The sequence below is a fragment of the Globicephala melas genome, chromosome 1 (assembly GCF_963455315.2).
Source record: "Globicephala melas chromosome 1, mGloMel1.2, whole genome shotgun sequence".
In the NCBI taxonomy this organism is placed as follows: Eukaryota; Metazoa; Chordata; class Mammalia; order Artiodactyla; family Delphinidae; genus Globicephala; species Globicephala melas.
This window is the reverse complement of record NC_083314.1, coordinates 59,048,321-59,067,020: the sequence shown is the minus strand read 5'-3', so window position 1 is coordinate 59,067,020 and position 18,700 is coordinate 59,048,321. Positions and strand designations below refer to the sequence as shown.

Below are 18,700 nucleotides of genomic sequence, written 5' to 3'. Positions count from 1 at the left end.
TTAAACATCCAAGTGGAGCTATCAAGTCGGCTGATGGCTATAAAGGTTTGAAGAATCACTGCAGAGGCCCAGACAGGAGATAAAAATTGGGGCATCATGGTCTCATCAAGTTGTAAATATCCTGATATACTGTATGATTCAGCTATACTCAACACAGAGAAAAACAACTATAACACAACACAGTATCTGAACAAATGAATTTAGAGACTACTGCCTCTCTGTGTAAGATTCTTTGTCCATATATAATATTCTTTACTGTAGATTCCATATAACCAGTTGATTCTCACAGTATGATTTCATTGATTTTTGCTATACTCTTGTGTTCATGATCAACCTATGGTTGCAACTGGTGAATGAGTGTAGTTTTGATGTGAAAGGTGGTTACTATTTTCATTTATATTAACAGTTAAGATGAAAATGAAACAAGAAAGACATATATTGGTTGTGAATTATCTTCTATGCTGAAACCAGTAATATTTTTGAATACTAGAAGGATATTTCCTCAATTTCTAATGTAGGTCAAGAAAGACTTTTAAGTTTAATTTGCATTGTTATTAACATTCTTCATCACTTTATTAACTCTAGACAATCAACAAAACATTAAACAAAGCCCTGATTTGTAGCATTTGCTGATTTCTATAGTGTAAATATTCCCACCATGGCCAACTTCACAGTACCAATATGACATAACTGAATGCAGAGTTGGAAAGAAATGTGCTCCAACATTATATAGTATTTCCATCCTAGAGCTATAAAAGATGTAAATAACCTCTGAGCATAGATAATAATATAATATAGTAAAATAAGTTTTAAGTGATGAGTTCTTAGTCTTTCTTACCTTTAAAAATATAATCTATTTAATGATGAGTTTATGTAATTTAATTTTTAACAAGGGCTATGTTTAACAACTGGCTTCCAAATTTTCTGAACATTTAACAGTCGGCTCTCATGAGCCTATATGAGCCACTCTCATGAGTGCACGCTAACTAGGTATTCATACTTTCTGGTTCTACTTCTCTTTGTAAATTAATAAATTACTTCTTGCTTTTTAAAATTAAGTTATTTTTTGCTGTGTTGGGTCTTCACTGTTGCACACGGACTTTCTCTAGTTGCCATGAGCGGGGGCTACTCTTCATTGACGTGCACAGGCTCTCATTGCAGTGGCTTCTCGTTGTGGAGCTCGGGCTCTAGGCACTCAGGCTTCAGTAGTTGTGGCACACAGGCTCAGTAGTTGTGGCTTGTGGACTCTAGAGAGCAGGCTCAGTAGTTGTGGTGCATGGGCTTAGTTTCTCTGCAGCATATGGGATCTTCCAGGACCAGGGACTGAACTTGTGTCCCCTGCTTTGGAAGGTGGATTCTTAACCACTGCGCCACCAGGGAAGTCCCTTGCTTCTTGCTTTTATATGCATCAGTCTTTTTTGAGTTTATTATTTTTTTTCTCCTAGAACTTGATCATAGCTGGTGTCCAAACTCTCAATTCCAATCCAGCAAAGCTGAGGACCAGACACTAGAATCTAGTATGCACGACCATCTGTGGCCACCCTTCAGAGATGTGTCTTTCTCAGGTCATACCCTAAAGTCTCAACTGTGCATCATTTTCAAAATCACAGCACCACTTTCTGACCGTCTAGCTAGTTCCCTGTTTTGCTCTCACTAAGACTATTTTCAACCTCATTGCATACTTTCTTCCAATATGGCAGGTTCCAATGTTAGCAGATCTTGGTTTGAGCCCACTTTTGCTGCTCACTGTCTGGAGTATTCTTGGGCAAATTCATTTTACTCAACCTCCATGTTCTCAGCTGCAAAATAAGGATTAAAGTAGTACCTACTTGTGTTTGTGAGGGTTAGATTAGGTAAAGCATGTAAAGGGCTACCACATGTCAAACATTCAAACACTATTACATCCTGTTATTGCTGTTCTGTGACTGGTCCAGACCACAGGGGGCCTGGCTTTTTTCATCAGAGTTCTCATTCCTTTCATTCTTGAACCTTTGCCTTTCCATGGCCTTAGGGCTTCAAAGCCTGAACGTGTGACTCATATTTACCTGAGAGACCCCATTCTATCTTTTTAAACAATTATATTTAAATGGCTTTTTTCTCCTCTGCTGTAATATAAGTTCCACAAGGGAAAAAATCTTTGTTTTGTTCATTGATCTAACCTTCATTGTAGGTTGTCAACAAGCATTTATTGATGAATGGTGAATGGAAGTGTGGAAAGATAGATACTAGTCTGTTTTGATAGTCACTGTGTGGGGTAGGGAGATGGAATTACTTTTTTTCATGATATATCTGCATGTTTTGTGTTTTTTGTGATATAGTGAGCATAGATTACTTTTGTAATTTTAAAGATAATTTAATAAAGGAATAAGGAACTGAAATGTAAACTTAGATTGGAAGCTCTTGTAGTCTTACATCAGTACAGTATTCAATAAATTACATGAGATACTCAACACTTTATTATAAAATAGGCTTTGTGTTAGATGATTTTGCCCAATTGTAGGCTAATGTAAGTGTTCTGAGCATGTATAAGGCAGGCTAGGCTAAGCTGTGATCGTCAGTAGGTTAAGTGCATCGAATATATTTTCCACTTATGATATTTTCAAATTATGATGGGTTTATCTGGATGTAACCCCATGGTAAGTCGAGGAAGATCTGTGCTGACACATACTAGAACATACAGGACTGTGAATACTTTATTCTATGTAAAAGAAGCCAAACACAGAAGCCCATATATTATGATTCCATTTATATGAAATATCCAGGACAGGTAAATCCACAGAGACAGAAAGTAGATTAGTGGTTGCCGTGGGTTGGAGGTAGAGGGGAAGGGGGAGTGAATGCTAATTGGTACAGGGTTTCTTTTCAGGTTGATGAAAATGTTCTGGAATCAGATAGTGGTGATGGTTGCACAACTGATGACTATATTAATAACCACTGAATTGTACATTTTAAAATGGCCTTTTATGGTGTGTGAATTTTTTCTCAATTAAAAATGCCCATATAATGTGTGAGCATGCACAAACCTGCACATGAAGGAGGATGGATATCATACTCATCAAGTTGTTGTCAGCAGTTGTAACAAAAGGGAACTCTGTATCGGTAGGTGCCTTATGTCATATTCTACGTTACTAAAAGTCAAGTGTGACAAAAATAGAAAATTAATTGGGGATAGTCATAAAGACAACATTAGGAATGTTAAAAAACAAAGCAAGTGGTTAGACTTAACTGATTTCAATGAGATATGATTGATAGGCTGGGCTTCCATTTTCAAAGTATTTCACTGCATTTCCGGGGTTTGCAGATCCCTTTGAGCTCCTTTCCAAAATTAGGGGTCTCCTTTCTGAAATCACTGAATTAAAATGGATTCCTTCAGCCCAGGATTGGAAATAAATGAGCCCTGAAAGTTAAGCTAAACTGAGAAGTTTCAATGCCTCTTTAACTTGCCCTCCTGGACTCTAGGCCTTAATGTGCAGCTCCACGTTCCACCTGGTGCAAACAATAATATTCATGCTCTCTGGGGTTCAATTTCACAATCACGCCCTAGCCCAGTGCTGATGACACAGCAGCAGACTTGAGACACTGGTAACTTGCCGGTAAGGAGGAAAAAGAACTGACCTCATAAGAGGTATTTATTTTGCTTTTAAGTAGCAGTTACCAACTTCCAGATTCCAGATTCACTTACTTCAGTTCCCCAAACTACCAGCCAAACAAGATTAAGAGGCCTGGAGGAGAAAAGAGTAGAGGAAGGTAAGTACGTGCTAAACATTTCTTCTCACAAGTTAATCAACTGCAGGGTTTCTATATTGAGCAGTCATGAGGATCACACACAAGTATTTTATACTGCAAAGCCCCGTATGTTGGACCTCTGGTAATCAAAATATTTCTAAATGGCCTTGAGAGATCATGATTTATAGGAATTGATAACTTTGCTGGGAAATGAATTAAAATAGTCACTCTACAGGGTGGTATGTTTTTGTTCTTGATTGTTCTTCATTTAGGTAACAACTCTCATGGACTCACAGTCTTCCTATCTGTGCAAAATACTAGTGCTGGTAGTAGATGTGGAGAGAAAGTGAAAGGTTTAAGGAAGTCTTAGTACTTGTGATTTGAAGCATTTTTATAGGCCTTTATATATATCACTCTCTGATATAATTTATATCAGTTATCAATTGCTGCATAACAAACCATCACAAATTTAAGAGCTTCAAACAGCAACATTATTTTTCTTTTTGCTCACAAATCTGTAAGGGTTTGAGCAGGGCTTGGCAGGGCAGCTCATCTTGGCTCATGTGGTGTCCTCTGTGGGGCTTTGAGGGCAGGGGGTGTGGGGGAGGCTGGACTCCTCTGAAGGCTTATTCACCTCTAGCTGTTGAACCTACCTGTCTGCAGGGACCTCAGATGGGACCATCTCCTGCAACCCCTATACCTGGCCTGTCCATGTGGCTGGACCCTCTCACGGCATGGCAGCTGGTTCCAAGAGAACAAGGCAGAAGTGAAAGTACTTTTATGACAGCCTAGGAAGTCATGTAGCAACACTTCGGCTTAACGCAGTTGGTTGAAACCCAGGCTCAAGGGGAGGGGACATAGACTCCATTACTAGATGGGGGGAGTGTCAATATCACTTTGTTAGATGAGCGTGTGGGATGGGATATATCAGAGGGGCCATCATTGGAAAACACAATCGGCCACAGCAGCCCAAAACTTACAGACTTAAAACAACATCAATTTATCATTTTTCAGTTTTTCGGTTGATTGGGAGGTCCTTCTTCTGGACTTACTTGGGCTCCTTCACATAACTGAGTTTTGGTGATATGTCAGCAGGGTTGGGGTGGGCAGCTCAGCTGAGACAGCTGGGATGTTTGGGCTCCAAGTATTTTCACAGCATGTCAGTCTCAGGGAGCATTCTACAAGGGCAAAGGCAGGAGCTGCAAGCCTTCTTGAGGTGCAGGCCCTAGAACTCGCATATCATTTCTGCCACATTGTATTTGTCAGAGCAAGATACAAGGTGAGTCCAAATTCAAGAAGTGAAGAAACAGAGTCCGTCTCACGTTGAGAGGAGCAGAAAAATACCATGGCCATCTTTTTCAATCAATACACATAGCCGTATGACCACATTATTTATACTCTGTCCACATACAAAATATACTTAATTTTCCCCCCAAAAGTCACCTACCATTATGGCATTAGGCTCTGGCTTGAAGTACAGGAGCTTCTCATCAAAATCATATTCAGGTGAGGATGAGACTCCTTGGGTGTGATTTTCAGGTTCTCCTCTATTACGGCTTCTCTTGATTCAGAGACTTGTGAACTGAAGTAAGTTATCTGCCACATCACCCCTCTACTCCCACCCAATATGCAGTGGTGAGACAGGGACAGGATAACCACAAAGGACACTCCTACTCAAAAAGGGGAGCAATGGGAATTGTTGGTTCATGGCAAATCTGAAATCCTGCCAGGAGCATTTGCTAATTCCTTTTACTTTGGGGTCAGGGAGTGTTCCTTAGTTAAGGTCTAGATTTGCTCCCCGGGAGTGTTCTCTATTCCATTCCCAACTGCTAGTTCAGCTGACCTATAGCAACTTCAAACCCTGCACAACTAAGAAGAAGCAGTTTTTCAAAGACTTCTCTATTGGCTCCCACAATTATATAAAGTCTAATTCCTGTAATAAATTCCATATGCTATATCACTCAGAGTGGTTCTGTTTTCCTGATCAAACTCTGAATGATATAAGACCAATTAAAAATAGCTGACTCTATCTGTCCCAGAATTTTCTTTAGTGGTATTACTCACAGTGGGCTTTGGATCTTAGATCTCAGGATGATCCCTGTAGGGTCAGGAAAAGAGCAGCAGCCACCAGTGGGATTTTGATGTAAGGAATTTCAGGGGACATAGACAAATTCATATCCTTAGAAAAACAACCACTTTCTATCTAGTTGGACCTATGTGAATTGAAAGCCCTCATGGGTCTGGTGCCTACAGCCATAGCAGCAAAGCTTCTAATTATACTTCGGATCAGTTAAAACTCTGAACAGTCCAGAATGATGGCCTAGATCCTGGTCTGATTAAAATGACAATGGTGCTTTAAGGAAAGGGCCGAACTATTACGTTCACAAGCAGGTGGCAAGACAAACACTGGTCCTCTCCTATTCTGAGGGATGGCTATGTCAATTGAGATCAGAGGGGAGCCTCTGCTAAAAATAAACAACACTGGCAGGATGAACAGAGGAAACACAAAGACTACTTGTGGGTCAAGGATAGCAATGCCACCATAACCTGGAATTAGGTTAAACACTAGGCTTCTTGCTTCCCTCTGATGATTCCCTTGTAGAAGGACTAAGCTAATTGGCACAATATGCTTAGCTCCACGCAATCTCAATACAGACAGCACAGGAAGCCACGTGGCTGGTGGGCTATAAATAATGGACTAACCTACAGTCAAAGAGATGAAAACAAAATGGCTAGGTAATTAAAGGAAAACCGGTGTAGGAAAACAATCACAAGCACTGGTGTTATATGTAGATGCTCAGTTGATGAGGAAGAAGTTTCTAAATATAGCAACTCTTTGAAATAGATGCTGCAACCTGAACCCTGAGCCTGTAAAAAGGAAAACTGAGGCAACAGGAGTTCTATCCATCACTGATTCTTTTCATGGAAGTATTAGGAAGGTGGGTTCAGACAACATCCTGAGAGTTGGGCACCACCCTTATAAGTAACTGACATGTAAAAATTGGGATCTAAACTAGTGAAAGCCAACCAAATATATTCTAATTTGGTGTCCCAGCTTGACAGATACTACAAATAGGTCCTAGGATTGTGTTCCTAGGGTACTATTTCCGAGGGAACATGGTAGATGGATTCTAAGGACTTCTGATGTAGGTGGCAAGAAGCAGTATTGACTTACTGCCCTACACTTGTATTCAGGGACAATGACAATACTTACGACCAGTTGTGCAACTCAACCCCCATTTGTGATGGCCATTAGGGCAGTTGGTTTTGTGTGCACTGCATTGTGTGTTTGTAGGTTTTCAGGCTGGTGCTTTTTGCTGTGGCTGCTTTATGTGGAAGCAGAATCCCTGTGTCTTGGTGCCTGAATTACATATAATAACTATAGGAGCATCAAAACATCAGCATCTGCCACATGTGCTGCAATAAGTGTTACAGATATAGTTATCTACCAGCACAGGAATTTCATGCTCACAACATCCCTACTCATCCACAACCTATAACTTAGGTGGACGGACGTGCACACAGCCATTTAAAACATGCTCCATGTGGGAGTCCCTGCATATTTACTGGTTTCCTGTAAATCAGTGATTATCAACGCTAGCTGTACATTAAAATCACCCAGAGGAACTTTTAAACCATGATTCTTGGGCTCCTGTCCCAGAGATTATTATTTAATTGGTTTGAGCTGGAGTTCGGGTACCTGAATTTTTTAAAAACTCCTCAGGTGATTCTATTGAATGCATACTGGTATAAAAAATAGTACCCACCCTATGAACTAATGCAATGGTTCTCAAAAGTGTGGTCCTTGATCAGAAGCAGCAGCATCACCTAGGGGACTTACTAGAAATGCAAAATTTGGGGCCCCATCCCAGACCTACTGAATCAGAAATACTGGGATATGGCCCAGAAATGTGGTCTGGGAAGCCCTCCACTTGATTCTCATGTATGCTAATGTTTGAGATCCACTGAACTAGCGAAATTATTCAATGGAGTTTGAGCAAGCATCATTTTACTCCTACTAATGGGTGAGAAAGAGAATCATCTCAAACATGAGCTGGGGCAGAACTCTGTAGTCTGATGTGATTATTTGCTCTTTGTGAGAAGAAATTAATTTTCCTGAGAAAATACCTGATAGGAAAATTAAGATTCTTCTGGAGAGCCAAAGTCAGTCACATAGCCTTTCACTAGCCTAATACTAAGCAGACATTCTTCTCTTTTACCTCCTCCTCCTGTTGTTTCCTCCTCTGTTCCTTTCTTCCTCCTTTCCCTTCCTTTACCTATCCTCCTCCCCCACACCCCATGCCATAAGTGATTTATGGTAGGAGCTTCTAAGTCCAACACCAGGAAGATAGGAAATATTTGCCCCTTAGCTACCTTTTTCAGCGCTCTTAGTTTTTTTGTGGAGATCCATATTTCATCTGGTATCATTTTTTCTTCTGCCTGAAAGACTTCCTTTAACGTTTGTAGTGTGGCTCTGCTGGTGATAACTTCTTTCAGCTTTTGTATGCCTGAACATGTCTTTTCTCACCTTCATTCTTGGAAAGCATTTTCACTGGGTATAGAATTCTAGGTTGACAATTTATCCTCTCATTACTGTTAAAGATAGTGCTCCACTGTCTCCCTGTTTACATTGTTTCTGATGAGAAATTTGCTGCCATCTTCATCTTTGATCCACTCTATGTGTCTATTTTTTTTGAACCTCTGCCTGCTTTTAAGATATTCTGTTTATCACTGGTTTCGAGCAATTTGGCGAGCAGAGATTATAAAACATCAGTGGGACAAAGGAAACTTATTCCTACACTCTTCGGCATATGCATATTGTTATGGGTTGAATTGCCTCCCCTCCAAAATATATGTTGAAGTCCTAACTCCAGTACCTCAAAGTGGCCTTATTTGGAAATAGGGTCTTTAGAGAGGTAATCAAGTTCAAATAAGATCTTTGGGTGGACCCTAATCCAATATGACTGGTATTCTTATAGGAAGGGGAAATTTGGACACAGAGACAGACATGCAGAGGGAAGATGATGTGAAGACACAGAAGGAAGATAGTGATGGTACTGGAGTGCTGCATTTACCAGCCAAGGAACGCCAAGGATTGCTGGCAAAACCAGAAGCTTGCTTATGTTTACTCAATCTCCTTTTATACTGGAATGAGTTTAACTGAATATACAATTATAGGTGACCAGTTATTTTCTATCAACTCATTGAAGATATTCTTCTACTGGCTATTTGCTTCCATCATTGTCAGCCCAATTATAGTATCTTTGTAAATTTTCTTTCTCTCTGGATTTTTTCTTCTTTTTCTTTGATATGCTTCAGTTTCATGCTGGTACATCTATATGTGTGTGTGTGTTTCCTGTCTTCAGATTTGGTGTTCTTCCTCATTGCTGTGACCTGAATGTTTGTGCCCCTGCACAACTCATATGCTGAAATCTAACCCTCAAGGTGGGTTGATATTAGGAAATAGAGTTGTTGGAAGGTGCTCAGGTCATGAGGGTGGAGCCCTCATGAATGGGATTAGTGCTCTTATAAAAGAGGCTCCAAAGAGATCCCTTATCCTCTTTCATCATGTGAAGACACAGAAGGTGTCATCTATGAAACAGAAAGTGGGTCCTTACTAGCCACCACACCAAATTTGCCAACACCATGATCTTGGACTTCCTGTGAGAAAGAAATGCTTGTTGATTATAACCCATACAGTCTGTGGTATTGTTTTAGTGGTTTAAACAGACTAAGACACTCATTTTGAAGATATATTCATCTTTTGTTATTTTAGAAAATTATTTCTTCAAGTATTGCCTCATCCCTTTATTCTCTTCTTCTAGAACTTTCCACCTATATTTGATGTCCCATAATTGCTTATATTCCTATATCTTTATAACTCATACATTCTGGCTACTTTTTCAAAAATCTAACTTTATTATCTTACTCAACTGTGTCTAATTTAACTCACCCATTGAACTTGAAATATCAATATATTTCTAGTTTCCCATTTGTCTTTTATTTCTTGACCATGTTTAACATCCCCTTTCTTTAAATATTTTAAACACATTTAAACATATTCTCTGTATGAAAATTCCAATATCTGCTGGGGGAAGGTGCCTTTTTGTTTGTTGTCTCTGCTTTCTCTCTCATTGTGGCTTCTTTCCTCATGTGCTTTGCAATCTTTCCATGTGAGCGCATGTTCAGTTGATCTCCATCTGTGAGAATTCTGTGAAACCTGGGTTGAAGGTATATTTCTCTGGAGATTTGCGTTTGTTTCTGCCAGGTGCTCCAGGGTTTCCAATACTATACAGATAGTATAAGTTTGAACTCCACGTTCAAAGATGTTCAAACATGTTTGAATTTTTAGGGGAGATTTCTCTTTACAAAAGGCTCAGACCATATAGGCCATTTTGTTTTCCTATGAGATTTTTCTCACTTAAGAATATCCATCTCCTTCACAAAACAAAAAACTAAAATAAACAAATAAAAAAAAACCCAGAACAAACAAAACACAAAAAAGAAGAAAGAAATTGATCAAGTATGGTATTTTTGAGTTCTAAATCTCACTGAAACCACCTTATGGATCAGACTCCACTATCTTCTGCCACTTAATGTCAAAAGTCTAAGGGCAGTCAATTTCTCTGAAGGTATTTTGTCTTTCTTTTCAGGATTCTTATGGAAATTTTAATTCATTTTTATCAAGAACTTCTCTATGTCAAAATAGATGTCAGTATCCATTTTAAAAAATGGTTCACATATTGCAGGGATAAAAATCCTTTTCAGCTCAGTAATATTTTCTTCTATTATCTTTGGCTGTTATTCCTGTACCTTAAAAAAACAAAAACTCTTTTCTTGGAAAACCAACCAGCCAAATATTGGTGCTCTGATTTTTACCTTCTATATTATTTTTTATATATTATTTAATCTATGTTATTTTCTTCTGCCTTCTCAGAGAGCTTATCAAATTTTTCTTTATCACTGATTTTTCTCAGTGTTATTAATTCTATTCTTTAATGCCTCTCTATTTCATGCAAGTCTTTATCCCAAATAGTCGGGAGGTTCTGCTATACTCCATAGAGAACATATATTGAAGCTTAATGTTATCCCTTCAATCTAGTAGACTGTCAGGTACCTGGCTAGAATGTGTATGTGGGATTTTAGATATCTGAGGAGACACCATATTTTCCAAATTCTCATTAAACTAGCAACAAAGACACAAAAGGACAAACTCACCTCACTAAAAACGTTGATGTATCCTCAATGATAGAATTTGGGAAGATCTGCCAATAACCAGGACAAATTGGCTAGATTTGGAAAAAACCCTCCAGGTACCACTTGGCAAAAAGTAGGAAGATCAATTTATATTTCTCTCTTTTTCTCTGTTTCATGACTTAAAATATGCAAGGTCTTTAAAATCCTGAAGATCAGGCAGCTAATAAAAAATCTTGTAACAAGAAACAAAGACTCTGAAAAATAGGCCTTCAATTGGGTTGAAGAAAAAGCATCCTCTTTTCTCTGAGACCTTCTGACAATTTGGCTTAGTCTTTGAGTCCTAAAGATTCTTGGCATATTTCTGGTGGCACGGAGTAAGCCCTGCAACATAACACCAAGTGAGAGCCTAGTGACTGTAACCTCTGATCGTAGCTACAACTAGTAATAGTAGCAAGTTATTTTGTGTGATGTACCTCATCTACCATTTCTGAGGTTCCTGTAAAGTCATGACAGGATATATGGCTTCAGTTCTATTGTGCTGTGCAGAATTAAGCAATAGGTGTGTCACACATATGGAAGGGGCCAGGAAAGGGTGGAGCAGTGTTCTCTTCTCCAAGTCCTGAGTGAAAGTAGTGGTGGCTCTCCCAAGAAGAGGGCAGCTGTGATCTCATGAAGATGAACAGCCTAGACGAAGCAGTGTAGGGACAAGGGGAGGAAACAGAACATGAGGAACCTATTCTTGGCCCCATGTGAGAAAGCGCCTTAGAAAACTCTCAGAAAGGGCAGAAAACTCTTGAGAAGAAATAATTTCCAGCTATAAACTATGGCTTGAGGCCATGGCAATTTAGCTCTTAAAGTAAACATGACTTTAATTTGTAGACAAAATCTGGTAAGTCCAGGATATCTGACTTACATATAAATAGTATTTCTAAAAGTGCCCAAGGCCAAAACCTTTTGTTCTCTGAAGTATGTAAGAATTTTAGATATTCTTCCTTATTCCTTTAGTAAAATTTTCCTTCATAAATAATGCAAAGGTAAATCAGTCCATGCTTGAGTGGAAAGATCACAATTTCTAATTCTGTGAAGTCCTAAAATAATGAAAAAAATATACAGGGAGAATGCGTATGTGGTATGTAAACCCTGGAGACCAGCCCTGGAAATGTTATGAATTGTTGTGGATGTTCTTCCTAAATCAGTTTATAATGGTATGAGGGAAGTTAAGTTATAGAATGTTTGCTTTATCTTTCTAATAATGTCACTTCTTATTTGTATTTATACTTTGTACATATGACAAGTAATAAGGCACGATACTTACTAATTGAGGTTACTGGATTGGAAGCATGAAGACAGGTTATGTCAAAGACTAAATACATAAGCTTGGGGAAGTCATTTAATTTCTCCTGGCATGGTTTTTCCAACTGAAAAGAGTTTGATAGGGTTGTTTCTAAGGCCCTTTCCAGCTTTAATATTCTATAGTTAAAATAGAAACCAAGACAAATAAATACATGTTTTCAGAAAGATCAATTGGGTTGTGAGTTCAAAGACACAGATCATATCTTAGATTCACTTATTCCCTAAGGAGCATGATATACTTCCTTATACATAGCAGGTAGTTAATATCTGTTGACTATATTTTAAATCTCTATGGGATTGGTTTCCCAAATAAATAGATGGACTGAATTATTTCAAAGGTCCTTTCCAGCTCTACTATTCTATGCTTAAAATATAAATGAAGCCCAATAACTAGTATAGTAGACCAATGAGATTTTAAATTCTTGTCTTTGATCTATGTATTTACTTCAAAGCCTCATATAATTTCTTCCACAGCAGGCGCTCAAGGAAATATCTGTAGATTGTAATTATTTAATTTGCTCTGTTTTTCAAGTAAATATTTCCATACTATAACATGCATGAGTTATTTTCACAACTCATTATTATGTCTTTCCATTTCTTACTACCTAAATCTTGTAAAAACAAGTGAACAAATGGGAAACAGGTATCTAAGTGAGCAAAATATTTTGTTCCTTAGTTTTCTTCAGTGAGACATAATTAGCTTTTCCATATTTTAGACTTCATGAATAATAAAATTTAAAAACCCAATGCCAATCTAGTTTCATGTATACTAATAGATGTCCTAGGTTTTCTGTATAAAAATCAGAAAGACAAAATTAATTTGAATTAATTGCTGAAGAAACTCTACTCACATATAACATAATTATGGCGTATGTTCCACTGTTAATCAAAAAATCATAGTTAATAACTTTGGGAAGCAACCTTTCAGGCACATGGCATGAAATAAAAAAGGTGATACTCTTTTTATAAATTTTAAAGGTAGCACATATCACGTGAAATACTTAAGCGTTTATAAGGGGAAAAAAAGGACAGGAAAAAAAAATTATATGCACTCTACATAAGCATGTAACTCCTAATAAAACACATTAAATAGAAACACATGACTTTTGCTAATTCATTTGTACTTTATGCTTCTTTTTAATAGAAATTAAATTAGTCAATTAATGTACATAATGTAGTGTTTGTTTTCCAGTCTAGTTGCTTTTCAGCATTCACTTTTGAGTCTCATGGTAAATATTATTCGGCATCAGGATGTGGTTTGATGAGTGAACAGTGTCAAGCATCAACTGTACTTAACACAGGACGGAAGGGGTCGAAGTTAACCTGCAGCTAACAGTATGGAAAAGTAAAAAGAAACACAGACCCGCAATAGTATCAACATGCATTATTAGGCCAAGATTCAAAGTTAACCCAACCCACACAGATCTCTTCTAAGCTGAGAGCACAGATGGAGAGGGATGACTTTATCGAGATCCATAGCCATAGTAGTAAGGTTCATCAGGGCGGAATCCATAAGCTGTGGCAGGGCGTCCAAGAATGCCAACCGATTGGCCAAAGCCATCCATTCCAAGGCTAAAAAGAGAAAAAAGGAATAATCTATTATATTTTTCATTCCAATGCAGGTCAAAGAAGAGGCCTGGAACTTTATACCTCCAAAATTCTCTTCCTAGCAGCAAAAGTGACTTATGTGGCTGGCTATCATTAACATTTTTTCTTCTTTAAATTACTGTAGTCATAAAAATGTGTTTAATAAATATTTAATTCTAATAACTTCTGTTAAAAATGTTGAAAACCTCTGTCATCAGGTACCATTCAAGACAAAGAGAAAGAGAGATCAGAAACGTTTTAATGAATTACACTCATACATGGCGTTTATGCCAGAATGTGAAAATATTTTACATGTTAGCAACTATCAGTAATACACTGCTAGGGAATGATAAAGTTAAAACTGTAGTAAAGTGAGTTTTGTTATTTATAATAAGATCTCTATTTCATAGGATTAATCCACTATTAGTAAGGACATGCAATTGAGTTTTAGCAGTAAACTCTCACTTGAGCCAAATCATACCATAAGCCTATGACTAAAAGAAGACAAAGAATTTTACAAAATTTGAAAGTTAGCCAGATTTGATATGCAAATTCTTCTTCTGACTCCTCAATGCAAAAAAATTACTAAATAGTACATGTTTTGAGTTACAGCAAGCAAATTATAAATTTTGGATTACAAATTTATAAATGATAAATTTATTCTATGGAAATAACAGAAGCCCAAAGATAACCTTCAGAGTTAAAAAGGTGGATTGAAACACGGATAAACTGATGTTACTTTAAAAATTCTTCTTTCATCTATTAATACATTTAGAAGAAAAAGTACTTTTAAAGAGTCAGAGAATTATTAACACTTAGCGAAATGACAAGATATTATTTTGCCAGGCAAATATGGCAGCTATAACATGCTCATGCATAGCGCATGCAGTGAATGCTAGTGAGTTTATTTCCAATCAAAAGAAATTATTTATAACCCAGAAATGTAAGCTTTGAAAAAATAAATATATTTAAATGATTTAAGATTATTCCAGATAATGCTAGATGGAAAGATACTTTTCCCTTTATCAGCAAAATCTCAATATGATTAAAAAATATATTCATACAGGCACTGATTTCTTCTCACAACTCAAAGTGAGATTAAGTTAAAACGCTTTAGAAGTAACGATTAAAATGTTAAGGTTTTAAATAATTTGTGTGCGTGTGTGTGTGTGTGTGTGTGTGTGTGTGTGTGTGTGTGTGTGTTGGAATAGGATTAAATACTAAAAGTAAAGGGCATATAATTCATGTGAATCTACCTCTTAGGGGAATGGAATTTCTGAAATATAAGGTTTAGGTTAGCATTTGTAGTGAACGATCCTGGACAAATCAAACTTTTGGGTTCCTTCTATATCAAAAACTGTGTCTGTAATTTCTAAAAGTTGTTTGAAAGTTTTAAGTCTGAATTTTATTTTGAAATGGCAAAATACAAGTATGCTTTTCCTACTTTGGTCCCATGGAAAGAAAGATTAAATTTTCTGATGAAGGGAAATATTACTCTAGAGGTAGCTTTAAAGATGTTTTAGAAATTAATGGAGCCCACGACTAAGACACACCTGTATCAGTTTAAAATTAGAGGAAAAGTTGGCCATTGAAAAATTTTCTGCTGAAGCACTAAGGCTAACAAATACTCATGTATCTAAACAACTCTCAGTTATATAAAGGATGACTATAGAGCTTGTGGATTTCAGCTCCTTCCTTTTTCAGCTTTCTACTTATTACCTGCCTTCAGCCACTCTTTACATGTTTTAGCATCTCTTCTGAGGCTGAATAGCAGCAGACTTCGGTAAAACTCAAGTTAATTTTGTCTTTGTTTATTAATCTAGGGGCTGTGGTGAGATCTCTTTTAAGAATTTGGAAACAAGAGGCATATGGTTGATCAGTGAAGAAATATGCGAAAGTACCTTCAAAACAGAACATCTCACAGAGGAACAATATGACTGTAATTCTACCTAAAAGAAGATGACGGTACTGAGAAGGGTGTCTGTCAGCCATGTTGGCACAGAACAAGGAGCTCCTCAGAGGCAATGCTGTAGTGGAACCAACCCAAGCAATCCCTTGGGGTGACCTATAACACCATCAGGAATATATGACCTTTTTGGCAGGCTTGTCCTCATTGAGGAAGGGGCATTAACAAAGGTTCTGAGTCTAAAGTTATTACACATTCAAACTGCAAAACTTTTAAATTTCTATGACCAATAAACAAATTTCTGATTACTGTTTTCTCATATGGCTTGCCAACAGGGTAAAGAATAAACTTAAGACATATCTGATCTGCCTGCTGGTTATACTTTCATTGTAAATTGACAAATGGATTTTTAAAAAATATGTTAGTCACAATTTTTGGTAAGAATATGCATCCCCAAGTCAGTGAAAGTAAGACCAAATCTTGAACACTGTTGAGTTTGAGTTTTCTGAGCCTGCAGGTTTACTGCAATAAACTTCTATTTATGCACTCAATAGTTAACCCAGAGACTTCTGTATTACAATGTAAAAACCAAATTTTTGTGAACTTCCATAAATATCATATGGGGAAATTTTTCAAATAGGAGAATTTGAGACCAACTCTTAAAATGAGCTTTTCTGGAATTATCCATCATGTATCATAGATCAAATCGCTGTTTAAAGAATATGTGAAACATTATGACCAGTGTGGGTACTCTGGTGGTACTCTAAGTTCTATATCCTTTTGTATCATGAAAGATCAACCATATCCCTACAATTAATATCTTTTAAATAAAATTCACTCTGATACAGAATAGTTTGATTCTTTAGTCTCTCATTTGGTTCTAATATAGTGAGGAAATTGGACTTTTCAGGCTGTTAAAACCTGGAGATAGATATTCTTCTGGGACATGTGAACTCTTACTCTACTTTCTCCCTTGGGATAAGGATGTAGCCTTGTTAATGCTGAATCTGGTTCAAACCAGGAGAGCCTAATGTAAGTTTTCCCAATAGAAGCAGATGGATTATATAAATTCTTCTGGAAGGGGACAGAAACGTGAATATAAAAGGAAGTATCACAGCAAAAATTGTCCTTTCCTGATCCACTAAGACTTGACTTAGAGTACACAGTATTAAAGCCACTTGCATGCCCTCAACAGGGACCCTCAGAACCAACAGAAACTAAGTTGTGATATGCTGTACCTGCTCGTGCCCTGTGTGACCATCCTGCTTCAGAGAAGAGTTTGTATATTTGGCTATTTATATTGGAATTTAATCCAACACTGCATGTGTGTCTCCATACGTACATATTCTCTTCCTGGTACTCCTAAACTATATAAAAAAGCTGTGTGTCCCTTTCGAGTAGAATATGCTACTACTAGACCACTTTTTCTTTACAAGACTAATTATGTAGCGTCATTTAACCTTTATCCTCAATGTCTAGATATATTTTGGACCTTTAAATTAGAAAAATACCAAAATGCAATACTGCTTCTTGAAAATATATAATTCTAGTCTAAAGAAAATGGTCACTGTTTGTTGTGAAAAGACAACTAGGAAAGGTAAGGCCCCCAAATCCATCTGCCATTAACTTTTATGTCCTAAGAACAATGATTTTGGGGTACTTAGAAAAAATGACAAATTCTTTATAAGTAAAAAATATATATTTAAAATTCAACAACAAATATAAAACCACACCTAGGTTTTATTTTTAAACAAACATTTAGAAATCTAATTAGCATTCAGCAAGCAGAAGACTAAGTTTTCTGTAATATTTACAAGGCTTCAAACAAATTTTCAACATCATTCATTAGAATTCTAAACTTGAGATGATTCAGAGAAGGGTGAAAAAAAGAAATCCAGACATGACAAGTGATGCTTCACATGCAGCATATTACAAAGGGAATGGCAGCCAGTAAGGAATTCTAGGCACTCCGAGGCTCTGATTAAACTTCTGTGTCAGAATTGACATTCCTGTAGAAAGGAAAGAAAATCACCTACCTCTGGCTGTTTGTGAGGCTTAATTAGTGCATATTTGTAAAGCCCTTTGAAATCCTTGGGTGAAAAGTGCTGCATAAGTGAAAAGTATTATCATTATTTTATTAAAGTTAGATAAAAAGCAATACAAGTCTTTTTCTTCTTTGAAACTTCCAGGTCAGCAAAATGAATGCAAAGCACATAATGAATATATTAGTGAATAACACAGGAAAAAAAAAAAGGATACATTCAAGCCAAGTTCTCTTTTCATAGGCTCATAGAATCTTTGACTTGGAAACATTTTTAGAAATACTCTAGTGTACTCTTTCATTCACAACATCCTTGACAGGGTCTATACAGCTCTTGTCATAACACCTCCATAACTCTACATTGTCAAGGCAGTTCGTTCCTTCTACAGACTTACCAAACTATGAGAAAGTTCTTCATTAACACCCATCTGAAATCTGGTTCTATGAGTCCTAGAATTACCTTCTCAAACCATACAAGAAGTCTAATTATTCCTTAATATGACTATTTCACAACTCTCATTTAATCAATCCTCATGACATGGTCTCTAAAATCATTTGTTTTCTAAAGTATTTCAATTTTTTCAGTATTAACCTTAAAATAAAGAAGCTGAAAACAATGTGGTACTTATGATATGGTCTGAAACCAGTACAGAAGATAAAAACGAGATCCCATTTCTGACTCTCTGCTAATGTAGGCCAAAACTGTGTTGATCCTGAACAAAATTTTTAAGGAGGCATTATCACAAAATGGCTTACATTGACTGTATATGTGTGTGTATAGTTGTGTGTGTATATACATACAGACACACATGAAATTTATAACTTACAACTACCATGTTGAATTTCATCTTTTTAGCTTGGGTCTTTCTTTGGGGATTCTATTCTCCCTA

At 37.0% G+C, this 18,700-nt stretch overlaps 1 protein-coding gene across 3 annotated transcripts in view; it reads right to left on the bottom strand.

Moving 5' to 3' along the window:
* Nucleotides 1–13,264: 13,264 nt before the first annotated feature.
* Nucleotides 13,265–18,700, bottom strand: part of KIFAP3 (kinesin associated protein 3) — a 158,413-nt gene continuing 152,977 nt past the window's right edge. For 2 of the 3 annotated variants that reach the window (XM_060296557.1, XM_030875504.2), the window contains one exon: nt 13,265–13,848. In XM_060296557.1, coding sequence (XP_060152540.1) covers nt 13,740–13,848 — 109 coding nt within the window. In that variant the 3' untranslated portion in view covers nt 13,265–13,739. Of the gene's footprint in view, nt 13,849–17,805; nt 17,875–18,700 lie in introns of all 3 variants that reach the window. The other variant, XM_030875507.2, reaches the window with a different exon arrangement.